The sequence below is a fragment of the Elephas maximus genome, chromosome 21, assembly GCF_024166365.1.
Source record: "Elephas maximus indicus isolate mEleMax1 chromosome 21, mEleMax1 primary haplotype, whole genome shotgun sequence".
NCBI classification, from domain to species: Eukaryota; Metazoa; Chordata; class Mammalia; order Proboscidea; family Elephantidae; genus Elephas; species Elephas maximus.
In genome coordinates, this window is record NC_064839.1 from 59,109,784 (window position 1) to 59,125,518 (window position 15,735).

At 40.2% G+C, this 15,735-nt stretch overlaps 1 gene segment (V, D, J or C); it reads right to left on the reverse strand.

Annotated features, from left to right (window-relative positions):
• Positions 1 to 11,997: 11,997 nt before the first annotated feature.
• Positions 11,998 to 12,558, reverse strand: LOC126064612 (immunoglobulin heavy variable 2-5-like). The segment is given in 2 exon segments: positions 11,998 to 12,362; positions 12,456 to 12,558. Coding segments are annotated over 2 exon segments (411 nt in total).
• Positions 12,559 to 15,735: the final 3,177 nt, after the last annotated feature.

A 15,735-nucleotide genomic window follows, 5' to 3' on the forward strand; every position in this document is an offset into this window, starting at 1 on the left:
GCTATGTGAGCCTTTTCTGAGACTATATATTGTGCTCCTTTGATCCATCTGCTTTTTCTAAAAAACCAGTCTTCCTAGAGGTTTATCAGTTTTATGAGTCTTTACAAAGAACAAATACTTGGCTTGGATTGCTTTGTTTCTTATACAATTGTTTGCTAAATTTTTGATTTATATTTCTATATATATATGTTACTCCTTTTCCCTACTTCTCTTAAGCTTAATTCACTTTCATTCACCAGATTCTTAAAAACGAAATTTAAGTAATTGATTGTCAGTCTTTCTATTTATTTTTAATATTTTCCCTTAAACCTACAGATTTCCCTGTAGCATTATATTACCTTTATTCCATGAGTTTTGGTGTTTGCTATCATCATCACTCTTATTTTCATTCAGAATTCTCCTTTGGTCCAATGAATTATTTCAAAGGCTATGGTTTAATATGCAGGTGGGTTTTTCAATTATATTTGCATTCATTTCTAGCTTAATTCTATTGTCATCTAAGATCACTGAGAGGAGAGACATTTGTTTCCTGCAGGTCGTTCTGCTAAGGAGAAGATTATTTCACTACGAGAAAAGTTTCTCAACATCATTAACTACCAAAAACAATCAAGCATTATAAATGAACATTAATGCTTTACAATTAGAAAAACTGCCTGGATCTCCTTAACATGAGAGTAATTACTATGCCCTGCGACTGGGGGACTCTATGCAGTTACAGACAACAGCAGGATCTGTGGGGTGTCGTTCTGCACCTCACCCAGGACTGGTTGAGGTCCTTGTAGCAGAGACTATGGGTGCGACCCTTGGAATGCATGACCTCACAAGTAGACACTGACTGCTCCCTGGTGTTCACCCTTGGGGAAGCTGTCTGTAGACTTTGCGCAGTCAGGCCAAGGGACCAGAGAGACCAGAGAAGGGAGGAAAGGGCAGATTTCAGGGGTCTGAGGCCCAGGAATGATAGGGGATATTTGGCCAGTTGAGAGTCATTTATTATTCTGCCAGTGGCTTTAGTCTCTCCTTGACCTCCCACAAATGAGTCACCAATAAGGGAACCTGGTCCTTCCCTCTATCATGTTGACTAGCCCCACCTTATATCTCTAAAACATCAAATCCAATTTGAGAAGCTGGCTGAAGAAATATAAACATAATATCTAGACCAACCTCTCCATCTGGTCTCTCTCTACTCTGGCTCAGTTGAAATTTATGTGATGGCAGGGCTTTTTGTTTTGTTTTTGTTTTTCTTCTTATGTCAGGTGAGGCCCATCACTCTGTGCCACTTGTGGCCCCTACTGTCTACTGCAGTGCCACTCACTGACAACACAAGGAGAGTCACATGTGTAATATGGAATCTTCCAGTATCCACAGTAAAACAATTAAAAACAAATGAGAATAATGGTAATAATACATCTCATTTAACCCACTATATCAAAAAATTATTACTTTGCATGTAATCTTAAAAAATGAGAAATTCCACAAATTTTCCTCACACTGAGTTTTAGAAATCTGGTGTGTATTTTTCACTACAGACCTCTATTTGAACAGCACATATCTAGGCCTGACTACATCTGTCTCACCACCTGAGCAGACTGAGAGGCCTGCGTCCACAGGGGTGTCTTCTTGCCTCTCTTACCAGGACACTGAGACTAAGTCTGGCAAGAATAGAATGTTGAACTATTGCTTTAATGGAACACACATATTTCACTGAATAAACATACAAGCCAGAAGCAACAATGGCTGGAGGGATTTCTCCAGTGCAGGGAAAGGCCTGTGAGGGCAGGAAGTAGATTGTCCTCTGCTTTTTCTTCCCAAACAAAGGAAGAGTTGGAAATGGCTCAATGTTTGACTCATAGATTGTCAAGCTGAGGACAAAGTCTGCTTCCTTGTTTCTAGAGTTCTGTGAGGTGATGGTGAGAAAGCAGGAAGTGAAGGACAGTCCTTGAGAAAATTTTTTTTCAAGACCATTATCCACTTTTTTTTTTATTATTATCCACAGACCCCAGCAGGAAGTCCCTACCTGTCCTTCTCCTGCACCAGCCCTGGGCTGGTCCCTGTGCATGGTGCTCCTGAGCACCTTCTGCAGGCTGGCCTCCTCCCTGCAAGGAGGTTTGTGTCTAGGACCCCCTCACTCTGTGTCTTCAACAGTGCTCCACAGCCATGTCCATGGATTCAGGTTGCCCATTTGCAGGTACAGTGTGTTCCTGCAGTTATCTCTGAAGGTGGTGACCTAGCCCATAATCTGCCATAAGGCTGTTGCTAGAATTTCTTACCAAACCAATTCATTCCAGCCCCTTTTGCTGGAATGTTCTTACCATCTATACTACCTGAATCTCTGGTTTCAAAAAGAATAAATGAGGCAAAAGAGGAGGTTATTGATAAACGCATTGTCCTTACTTAGTGCAGATGGTTAACGTGCTCTGTTGCAAAACAAAAAGTTGGAGGATCAAGTTCACAGAGGTGCCTGAGAAGAAAGAACGACCTGGTGATCTACTTCCAAAAAATCAGACATTGAAAGCCATATGGAGCACAAGTCTACTCTGATATGCATGGCATTGACATGAGTCAGAGTCAACTTGAAGGTTACAGGCTTTTATTGAGGAGATGCTATACACTAGATCCTATCACAGCACGTCACTGCTATCCACAGTACCACCTATCTCAGCAAATACTGCTTTGAATCAATTCCTGCGTTTGTGGTGGTGTTTGTATCTAATCAGCATAAGCATCATCCAGAAGGTTACACACACCTGGAACAAGGATTTGTTCACAGGCACTATGAGCTAGACTCACTTCACATGTGCCAAGCGAACGCAACTGCTCTGTCCTTGCAGAGTTCAGCTTCTGTGTGGCAGCTGGTGATTTGCATAGTAATGCTCTGTAATGACCTCATATCTCAAGCTGCCCATTGCAAATTGTAGCTAGAGTGGCCCCAGGAATGTTTCAACTTACTCAGAAATGATGGGTGTGGCTATCACGGCTGGGGGAAACTTTGTGGTCACTTCCCTGTCAGATCTGTGCTTGACCCAGGCTGCTAGTACAAGTGTCCTCATCAAACCCACTCCCACTGGGAGGAGTTGCCTGGAGGGCTGGCATCTGTGGCTTGGCGGACACCCACAGCAGTACGTGGAGGCAAGAAGTGGCAGAGGAAGAAAGCAGCATGGGGACCCCAGTCAGACAGGCAGTCTACACAAAGCATCCTAGCCACTGTGTGGCCCACTGTGCAGAGTGTGAGGCCATGGAGACCTGCAAACGTCTGCGTCTCTGCCCCCAGAGTCTTGAACCATAGATTAAATAAGCATCTTCGCCCCTAGGAATATATCTCTGAAACATGTGGGCAGTGATCTCTAATTATCTGCTTGAGAAATGCAGGGCACTGTGGATAACAGAGAAACTTTGTAATAAACACATCGGAGGCTATATATTAATTTGGGGTATTGTGCTAATATGAGCTGAGGAGGCAAGTGTGAAATCTGTGTTGTGGTGAGAATTCCCCTCAGACTCAGGAAGTAGGGTTTTCTGGGTGAATACATGGGGTAAGCCTTGCTGTGTGCTCCTGGGAGGAGGAGAAGGCCACATGGGACCTCCAGGTAGAAAATTACCAATGTTTACTGCTGCTGGACCACACACTGAGAAAAACTGAGAGCAACACAGAATGGAAAAGTTGCAGTGGCTCAACTGAGTGCCAATCTTCACAGGATGTTCCTGTGAGGCCAGGTGGCTAGCTGGTCAGGTGAGTGATGTCACACACCACCATGAGGCTCCCACAGCCAGGGAGCACCCATGTTATCTGGGCACTAATGGAACCCTGTAGAGACTGGGATAGGGACAGAGATCACCACCAAAACTCTGTCTAGAGCCATATACCCTCTCTTCCCTACGAAATCCTTAATGTGCAAGAGAAGGGCACCAAAAGAGAAAGCAAAGCTCACTTGTGGTAATCCACTGAAGCTGAGGAGACAATAGATGGTGTCGAGGACACTCTATCCTGCAGGAGGGTCAGGAAGTCCTGTCAGACCCAGGGTGGCTTCTGGAGGAGGAACAGGGACACTTGGAAGGCCATACCTCAGACCCAAAGTTCGCAATGCCTGCTTAAGAATGAGGCTCAGTCAGAAGATCATAGAAAGCCACAATCTTAGCACAAACTCCACCACAACACCGAAAACCATCAAATAAAATAACACTGGAATACACCTGGGAGCAATGAAAAGGCAGATTCTCTCTGGAGAGCACAAAGTAAAGACTAAAAGCCAAGAGAAAAGGAAAAATAACAACAACTGTGTATCTCTAGAGAAAACTGAAGTCTCTGATGCTCAAAGTAAAAAAGAACTTCTGCATGTGTAACCAAGGAAACAATAAAATCCAAACCAGACACAATTACATTCACACAAACCTTCACAATAAAGTCCTAGCAATGGTAGAATATGATCATCTCCATGCAGAGAAATAGTTAAATAGTTACAGTAGATAAATAATAAAAAATAAAATGCCATTATCTATTATTCCTTACAAAATAGCTGGCTTTCAACCAACGTTATGGGCATTCCAAAGAGCAAGACAAAAGTGTTTGTAGACAAATTATCAAAGTGAGATTTATATACAACATATATATTGGAACTATCAAACTAAAAATGGAAGCTAAAGTAACTATTTTAAAAGCTCTCAAGGAAAGAGTAGACAGACTACAGTATTAGATAATCTCAGCGGATAGATGGAAACTATAAGAAAGAATCAAATGAAAATTCAAGAGTTAAATAAAGTCACATAGTAACAGAAATGATCAATGCTTTCAACAAGACCACCAGTAAACTTGGCACAGCTGTAAAACAAAATAATCTGTAACCTTGAAAATGTGTGAAAAAAACTTCTAAACTGAAAGTCAATGTGTATGGAAAACAGAACAGAACATCCAATAGCTTTGGAGCAATATCAAACAATTTAATGTAGATGTTATTGGAATCTCAAAGGGAAAGAAAGATAGAGAAGAAGAAATATTTAAAGAAATAACACATACTCACTTAATCATATCATATAAAACTTCTGAAAGATAAAGAAAAAGTAATAATCTGGAAGTATGCCAGAGAATACATTCCTCACAGTGGAACAGGAAAATTATTACAGCAGACTGCTCGTCAAAACCATACACACGCAAGAAGGCAATGAAGTGATATTTACTGTTGAAATAAAAACAAATTCAACCAGGAATTCCATACCTAGTGGAAACATCCGTTCTAAGAGACAGAGTCATGTCACCCATCCAGGCTGTCTTACTTTTCCTCCAGACCCCACCATCTGAAGCTCACAGGGGTATTCGCAGACACGTAATACTAGGGTTGGGGTGGGTTTGGGTAGTACGGGGATCAGGAGACCAATTGCCCAGTCTCTGTCTCTCTGTCTCTGTCTGTCTGTACGTCCGTTTCTCTTTATCTATCTATATGTATATATATACTCAAAAATATCCATCTAAATTTAAACTCCTGTTCAAATAAGTACTTAAACATTTTTCTGGTACCAAGTAACTTGAATAGACTTAATATGATCTATCTGACACTTCTAATAAAGAAGTATAATTATTGCTTATTGCTAAAGAATTCCATCTCCTGTTGTTCTGTTACCTTTAGGGAAAGTAACAAGGTCTGATCTTCAAACGCAAGAATTTCCCATAGACGTTAAAATTGTAATAAAGGAATATTATGAACAATTCTATTCCCACAAATTTGATATCTTAGATGAAATGAACCCATTCCTTGAAATACACAATCTAACAAACTCATACTGGAAGAAATGCGTAATCTAAATAAGCTTATATTTATTGAATATATTGAATGAGTAAACAATAACCTCCCAAAAAAGACAGGATCACAACCAGGTGGTTTCACTGGTAATTTCAATCAAACACATGAAGAAGAATTGCCATCAATCCTTCTCAAAGTCTTTCAAAAAAGCCGAAGAACACTTTGTACCTCATTCTATGGTGCCAGCATTATGCAAATACCAAAATCAGACGAATTCATTATTAGAAAGGAAATTACAGGCCAATAACTTTCATCAACATAAATTCAAAAATCCTCAACAAAACATTAGCAAATTGAAACTAACAATGTATTAAAAGAATTATACATCACAACCAGGTGCAATTTATCTCAAATAAAACAGTTGATGTAAAACTCTGAAAACAACTCAGCATTCATCACACTGAAAGACAAAACAAAGACACATTACGATCATAACAGTAATTGTAGAAAAAGCATTCAACAAAATCCAACACACATTCATGAAAAAAATTATCAGAAAACTGGGAATAGTAGACAACGTTTTCAACTTGATAAAATCACGTTTTAAAAAAGTTGCTGTTAACATCTTGCTTAATGGTGAGAAACTAGATCCTTTCATGCTGAGAATGGGAACAAGGCAAGTACGTCCCCTCTCTTTGTTATTCAGCTTTTTATTAGAGGTCCTAGCTAACACTGTTAGATAAGAAAATGCAATAAAAACTCTCCAGATTTGAAAGGAAGAAATAATAACCTGCTTGGTAAGCAGGTGTACGATTGTCCATGCAGAAAAATTCCAGAGCAACAGGGAGCCACTACAGTACAACTAACCAGATGAGTGGGGTGTTCATGGATACCAAAAAAAAACCCAAACCCATTGCCATCGAGTAGATTCTGCCTCATAGTGACCCTATAGGACAGAGTAGAACTGCCCCACAGAGTTTCCAAGGAGCGCCTGGCAGATTCGAACCACCAACCTCTTGGTTAGCAGATATAGCACTTAACCACTACACCACCAGGGTTTCCAAGTTTATGGATAGGAACATTTAAAATTATTAAGATGCCAATTCTCCCCAATTTGTTCTATAGGGTCAACTCAATCACAATCAAAATCTTAGCATGTCATTTTCTGAATATTAATACACTAATTCTACTCTAAAGTTAATATGTAAATCAAAATACCCAGAAAAGCAAATATATCACTAAAGAATAACAGAGTTCAAGGACTGACATTAGCTGACATCAAGATTTACTATAAAGCTACCGTGATTAAGATAGAATGGTATCGGATAAAGAGTAGACAAATAGATCAGTAGAACAGAATAGTGAGCCCAGAATTTTTATTGTTGTTAGGTGTCTTCAAATCTGTTCCAACTCATAGTCACCCTATGCACAACAGAAGGAAACACTGCCCGGTCCTGCACCATCCTCACAATTGTCATGCTTGAGCCCATTGTTGCAGCCACTGTGTCAATCCATCACGTTGATGGACATCTTCTTTTTTGCTGACCCTCTACTTTACCAAACATGTTGTCCTTTTCCAGGGTCTGGTCCCTCCTGATGACATGTCCAAAATGTGTGAGATGAAGTCTCACCACCCTTGCTTCTAAGGAGCATTCTGGCTTCTTCCAACACAGATTTGTTCGCTCTTCCAGTGTTCTTCGCCAACACCATAATTCAAAGGTATCAATTCATCTTCAGTCTTCCTTATTCATTGTCCAGTTTTTGCATGCATATGAGATGATTGAAAACACCATGGCTTGGGTCAGGAGCAACTTAGTCCTCAAAGTGACATCTTTGCTTTTGAACACTTTAAGACAGTCTTCTGAAGGAGATTTGCCCAATGCAATGCGTCTTTTGATTTCTTGACTGCTGCTTCCGTAGGCAATGATTATGGGTGCAAATAAAATTAAATCTTTGACAACTTCAATATTTTCTCCATTTATCATGATGTTGCTTATTGGTCCAGTTGTGAGGATTTTTCTTTTCTTTATGTTGAGGTGTAATTCATTCTGAAGTCTGCAGTCTTTGATCTTCATCAGTAAGTAGTTCAAGTTCTCTTTACTCACACAAAATGTAGTCAACCAATTTGTGACATCTGAACAACAGTGGTGCAGTGGAGAAAAGATAATCTCTTCAACAAACAGTTCTGAAACAGCTAGATGTATACGTGGAAAAAAAATGAATCTAGGCACAGAGCTTACAAATTAAGTCAAAATGTATCACAGAACTAAAGGTAAGAAATAAAACATTACTGCTTCTAAAATCTAAAGAAACGGAAAATTTCTGTGACCTTGGCTTTGGCAATGACTTTTTTACATTCAGCAGCAAAGGCATAATCAATAAAAGAAAAAAAAATGACCAACTGGTCTTCATTAAAATTAAGACTTTCTGCTCTGCAAAACACACTGTTTAAAAGAATGAAAGGACAATTCACAGAATGGGAGAAAATATTTGTAAAACACATATCTGATGAAGAATTTGTATCCAAAATATGCAAAGAACCCTGAAGACTCAACCATAAGAAAACAAAATGGGAAAACCATCCAAACAGGTTATCTCATTAAAGATATACAAATGGCAAGTAAGTATATGAAAAGGTGTTTAACACCATACGTTATTACAGAATTGCAAATTAAAATATAAATGAGTCACAACTAAACATCTATTAAAATGGTTATGATCCAGAACACTGACAAGCTTTTCAAACCCCAGAAACTACTCAGCAAACTAAGACGTAAAACACAGCTTTATGAATTATATCATGCCAATTGCCTGAGATGTCCCGTGAGATCACAGTACTAATCCCTCAAAACCAGAAATCTAATCCCAGGAGGTGTTTGGTTATGTCTAAGAAGTATCAGTAACTGTGCCCCTTATGTGCTTTATTTTATATATACATATATATATATATGAATATAAGTGCATGCAGTCACATAGATGCATATGCGTACACATATCCATATACCCACATATACACGCATTTATACATATCTACACATATATGCCTACATACCTACATATGTACACACACATATATATATTTAGGTTGTTTTTGCTGTTGTTTCAATATTATATATGCCATAGATATTACCTAAAGGACCTTTCTTCTTGTGTATTTTTACTGACATTTTTTACGTTCGTCAACCTGTGTACACTTCACCCTCATTCAATCTTACCTTCCCCATCAAAAAAATGACAAGTGTCTATTATCTAGTGAGTCAATCTCCCCTCCCTTGCCATCTTTAGTAATAACTAACAAACATTTTACTTGTACATGTCACTTAATAAAAGTGAGAACATGGAATATTTGCTTTTGTGTGTGTGATTGACTTATGTTCAACAGAATGTCCTGCAGGCACGGCCATTTTCCAAGATGTTTTCCAAACTCATTTTTCTTTATTACTGAGTTGTATCCTATTGTATGCATGTGCCACATTTTACTTACACATCCATTCATAGGTGGGAACTTAAGGTGTTTCCGTCTTTTTGCTATTGTTAATAGTGCTCTGATGAACATAGGCATGCATGTGTCTGTTTGCGTCACTTCTCTTAGGTCCCTGGGGTATATACCTAGTGATGGAATTCCTGGGTCATAGGGTGCCTCTACTTCTGGTTGTTGGGGAACCACCAGACTGTTTTTCACAACTCTGTGTCATTTTGCATTTACGCCAGCAATGAGTGAGGGCTCCAATTTCTCCACATCCTCTCCAACACAAGTGACTTCCTTTTCTTCTTATTTAATCTTGGTCCATTGTCATGGATTAAATTGTGTCCCCAAAAAATAGGTATCAACTTGACTAAGCCATGATTCTCAGTATTGTCTAATTGTCCTCCATTTTGTGACCTGATGCAATTTTCCTATGTGTTGTAAATCCTAGTCTCTGCCTATGGTTCATGAGGCAAGATTAGGTTATATTCAAGAGGATTACGGTGAGCTGAAACACCCTTACTCAGGTCACAGCCCTGATTCCATGAAAGGGGAGTTTCCCTGGGCTGTGGCCTACGTCACCTTTTATCTTACCAGGTAAAAATATAGGAGATGTTTACCAATTTCTGCAGCCTAAAATTGATTAAACCTGCAATAAAGATGCCTATAGGGTCACTATGAGTCGGAATCAACGAGAGGGCACTGGGTTTTTTGGGTTTCTTTTGGGGGGGTGGTTAATATTTACTGGTGATTGGAAGGTGAAAGTTGGTAGTCCGAAAATATGGCCTTGTTGGTAGAAATAATGCTGGAGATGGAGTGAGAGAATTTTGCAAGACAAGCGACTTCATTGCACATACTTTTCTCAACAACATCAACAGCTACTATACACAAGGACCTCACCAGATGGAGAACACAGGCATTAAAACAACTACATCTGTGGAAAGAGATGATGGAAAAGCATAATATCTTCTGTCAGACCAAGGCCAGTGGTTGACTGTGGAACAGACCATTAATTGCTCATATGCAAGTTCAAGCTGAAGCTGAAGAAAATTAAAACCAGTCCATCAGAGCCAAAATCTGACCTTAAGTATATCCCACCTGAATTTGGAGACCATTTCATCAAGAATAGATTTGACACATTGAACACTGATGACTGAAAACCAGACAAGTTGTGCAATTACATCAAGAACATCCTTCATGAAGGAAGCAAGAGGTCATTAAAAAGACAGGAAAAAATAAAAGACCAAAATAGATGTTAGAAGATACTCTGAAAGTTGCTCTTGAATGTAGAGTAGCTAAAGTAAATGGAGGAAATGATGAAGTAAAATTGCTGAACAGAAGACTTCAACTGGCACCTGGAGATACAAAATAAAGTATTATAATGACATATGCAAAGATCTGAAGTTCGAAAACAAAAAGGGAAGGACACACTCAGCATTTCTCAAGCCGAAAGACCTGAAGAAAAAATTTAAGGCTGGAGTTGCAATATTGACAGATTCTACAGAGAAAATATTAAATGACACAGGAAGTATCAAAAGAAAATGGAAAGAATACACAGTGTCACTGTACCAAAACGAATTGGTCAGCGTTCAACAATTTCAGGAGATGGCATATGATGAAAAACAGATGGTACTGAAGGAAGAAATCCAAGCTGCACTGAAGGCAATGGTGAAAAACAAGGCTCCAGGAATTAACAGAATACTAACTGAGATGTTTCAACAAAAGGTTACAGCATTGAAAGACCTTACATTACTACTCCAAGAAATTAGGAAGGCACCTACCTGGCCAATCGACTAGTAGAGATCCATACTTATGCCTATTCCAAAGAAAAGTAATCCAACAGAATGAGTAAATGATCAAACAATACTAATATCACAAAACCAAAAAAACACCAAACCCAGTGCCTTCGAGTCGATTCCAACTCATAGCAACCCTATAGGACAGAGTAGAACTGCCCCCATAGAATTTCCAAGGAGCACCTGGCAGATTCAAACTGCCAATTGTTTGGTTAGCAGCCGTAGCACTTAACCACTACACCACCAGGGTTTCCAATATCACGTACAAGTAAAATTTCGCTATGATTCAAAAGCAGTTGCAGCAGTACATCTATAGGGAACTGCCAAATATTCAAGCCAGATTAAGAAGAGGACGTGGAACAAGGGATGTCATTGCAGGTGTCAGATGGATCTTGGCTGCCAGCAGACAATAACAGAAAGATGTTTACCTGTGTTTTATTGACTGCGCAAAGGCATTCAACTGTGTGGATCATCAGAAATTATGGATAACATTGTGAAAGCCCAGAATATTCACTTAGAGCACTACCACTCTGAGACACACTATGCTTATAATACATTTAATCTGCATTATCATTCTATAAAATTATTTTCTTTGATCATTTTCTGGGCTATACTTTTACCTAGTACAAGAGATCGATATCTATATTTCTGTACATTTTATACTTTATCTCCTAAGCCTCTCTATATTTATATAAAATATTTTAATAAAGTCACAAATGTTATTATCTATGTTCTTCTTTAGGTGATCTGAGCACATGTAACAGGTCGCATCTCATTGATGATCCATCCGGCATGTGGAACTGAAAGCTGCCATATTTAGACTTTATGGAAAAAAGAATACAGAGTCTCAAGTGTACTCACCCTAATAGGGTGTATGAGTCTTCTCAATAGAAGAAATAAAGGAAGACAGGGCTCTGAGGCTGCTGGGTAGAGAAAGGAAACCCCAGAGCCTGGAAGGAAATGTGTCTCCGCCACGCTTTTCTCTCCTGCACAGATGGGAAGCACATCAGAGTCGGCCTGAGTTATTGTACAGAAGTTCCCCTGGGCTGTGTCTCTGTGCTCCTCTTGCACAGTAATATGTGGCTGTGTCTACAGGGTCCGTGTTTGTCATAGTTAGATACACCTGCTTTTTGGAGTTGTCCTTGGAGATCGTGAGCCGGCTCTTCAGAGATGAGCTGTAACGCTTATCATCATCCCAATAAATGAGTGCAAGCCACTCCAGTGCCTTTCCTGGAGGCTGACGGATCCAGCTGACAACTGCACCACTAGTGCTCAGTGAGAATCCAGAGACGGTGCAGGTCAGCGATAAGGTCTGGGAGGGTTTTATCAGGCCAGGACCAGACTCCTTCAGGGTGACTTGGGAAAGAACCCCTGTGGAGAAAGCACAAGAAGAAAGTGAGGCTGGTTCAAAAGGATAACAGGAGTCTCTTTATCCCTGCGTGATCCCCTGACCAGAGCACTCACACGAAGGAAGGCTCAGCAGCAGGAGAGTGGAACGAAGCGTGTCCATGGTGGATCACAGGAGTCACTGATGCAAGGCCAGGGCTCCGTTTTTCAACCCACGAGAGGGTGGGGCTGGTGGATATTTGCATTTCCTTTAAATGGGTCCTGACCTTATAAAGTGGACCCTGGCATCAGGGTACAGTAAAGGGGCCAGTACTGATGGAGGAACATTGAGGCTTAGATGAGGGCTTCCATGTACCCCTCCCCCTGAGGGACAACTTGACCATTGAAAGACCAGGACCTCAGGACAGGAAGTTCTTGGAAATGTAAGATGCAGTAAAGGTTGTGAGACTTTGGTTAAAACATATAGCATCCTCACCTTGAATGCTTCCTTATGGACATTTGCCCATGTGATTATTGGGATTACTGTTCTAGAGGAGTGTGACTAGATTTCAAGGCAAATGTGCTTACCTTTGCCTTCAAGAAACAGATAGTTATGTGCTTAAGGAGAATGGAGGTTATTACCAAATACTCTCTTAGCCTTTCTGTAATACTAGTAGGCAAGCAGAAATTTGTTAGATGAGAGATAGTCAATCCACAGATAATTCAAATTTGATGAGTAAACAATCCAGTACCAACCTGTGACCCTCCTTTTGGGTGCTTCTGGGTGGGTCTACACTCAAGCCTGCATTTCTGAAGGAATAGCCAATAGATAACTCATCTAGTGATTTTGCCTCATGGGCCCTCGGGAGAGACAGATGACTGCCTATCTGTCTTTCTCCTTCTCAAACCATGATTGAGTAGATGTACGGAGCAGCTGGAGTCGAGGACTCTCAGGGAAACAATTTTCTGACAGAAAGTTCCCACCCAGCCACTCTCTGCACCTACACTAGAATTGGTTCCTGTGCTTGAAGCAGCCAGGAGAGTTCCTCAAGTCCATATTTTTCTCGTTATTACAGGAAATAGTGTGCATTAGTTGGACATTTTGTAGAACCACTCAGTTCTCTATAGGTACATCCATGCTAACCACTCTGTGCTCTATGATTTTGTGGGACTTAATCATTTTGAACATTGTCTATAAAATAAGACCATTGCCAACCCAGAACTGTTGTTCTGAGCCCTGAATTATGCAATCATTTAAAGACCTGCGGTTTACACATTGGCTCAATTGCTGAGGGTTTTTGACTGCCAGCCGCAGAAAACCATGAATTAGAGGTATTGATTAGTTTACTGACCATGCACAGTCCTCTAATAGTAGGAAACAGGCTGGGAGAAGGCCCATGGACCCAAAAAAAATGGGGTCTTGGATTTAGGCAACATCCTTGACTTCTTCACCACTGTTCCTAGAAGTACTCAGCTCCAACTGCCTCTCACATCCTTGGTGCAATTAGTGATTCAGAACCACAGGAAGATTAAGTTTGGCCTAAATTTGGTTAGAGATTCAATTTTATAACAGGGAAATATGTGCTTATTGTATTTCCTACTAGATGTCACTCCATGGAAAAGGTTATCTTTCACAAGAAAAACGAAGTGCTCTTATCTAAAGTTGGAGGGATGATGGATGTCTAGCTAAGGTGTCATTCCCCATGCAAGCTACCCATCCTACAGTATGTGCATGTGCACACAGATAGGTACATAAACACACACATATGCAAAGACCCAAAAACACTTTCTCATATTTCCATTTTTTAATGATACTCTGAGAAAATGTAGCTGACTAATACACTGCAAAACTATCACGTTCAACATCGTTTACTTAGGCAACACAGAAGTCCACACTTTGCAGTGATGACCAAGTTACAGTTAGTTTTCATGGATGGCATGGCAATATTCTGTGACGCTGGGACTCAATAGCACCTCAAACACCACCAGCATTCTGCATCTGTAACAAAATGCTGGTTTACTTAGTGTTTTTAGCCTTCTTTACATTCTCTCTTTTGCTCACAAGAGCCAAAAAATGGAGCACGGAGGGAGATAATCACAGGGTCACCAGGTACAGCAGGTGGTGTCCATACACATTATCCACATATGGTTTGTCTCCAGCCGTTACCAGAAACGATGGGCTGAGGGCCACCCACCCCGACCCTGAGCTCTACTGTTATCATATTATCATCACACAGAGGACTCACCTGATCTCTCCTGGAGTCATCACAGGGAGTGGTCAAACACCGGTGAAGTGCTCTGTGTGTTGACCTGTGTGGTGCACAGAGATGGGTAAACAGAGCTCAGTTTAATTGAATTTTTCACACACACTTGTGCACTTTATACTACTTAACAACCAGTGAAGGCATTAAAGAAACATGGAGGGAAATTACATAAAGCTTGAACCCAGATCCGTCAGATAAATGTCACAGCATTTGATTTTTTAACCTTTTTTGAAAATTGGGAAATTATGCAGAAATACTAAGGACTTTCTCTTCTTAAAGATATGCTAGAGAAATGGGATAAAGCACACTCACAAAAACAAGTACACATATACACACTGATGCATACATATTACATGCACACAGTAATGCACATGCTAAGGCAAGCACACACTAACACAGAGAATCACATAATAACATTTTCTCACTAACACACACAATGACATACACATGCATATTAACACACACTCATACACACTAACACACACACTATCATATACACTAATGCAAACACATACATACACTAACAAACATATATGTAATAATTACACCTACACTGATACAGAGACATGCACATACATTGACATGCAGAGGAACACACACGCTAAAATGCCCTGGTGTTATAACAATCAATGAAACACAGACATTAACTCACATGCTATTACAAACAGAATAACACACTAACCAAGACAATTGTGCATGCACATTAACACACACACACATACATACAAAAATTAAAATGTGCAAGCACTTGCACACACATTCACAATTACAAGAATGGGGAGGGTGGTGGGAAAAGTACTTTCTTGTCAGGAAGAGGACGTATCTGGCTAATTTAAGAAAACCTTCCTTAGGCTTCTCTGCATCTTCTCACCAGATGGGCCCTGTGATTCATGGGTCCTGAGCACCCCCTGCAGCCCAGCCCTCTCCCTGCAGGGAGGTTTGTGTCTCAGCTCTCACTGCCTTTCCCTCACTACGTCTCTCATACAGTAATACGTGATTCTGTCGACAGCAGTCAGTGAGAACCCAGAGAAGGTGCAGACAGTGATAAGGTCTGGCTGGGTTTCATCAGTCCAGGAACAGACTCCTTCTGGGTGGCCTGGGAAAGGATCCCTGTGGAGTAAATACAAGAAGAAGGTAAAGTAGATTCAAGATGA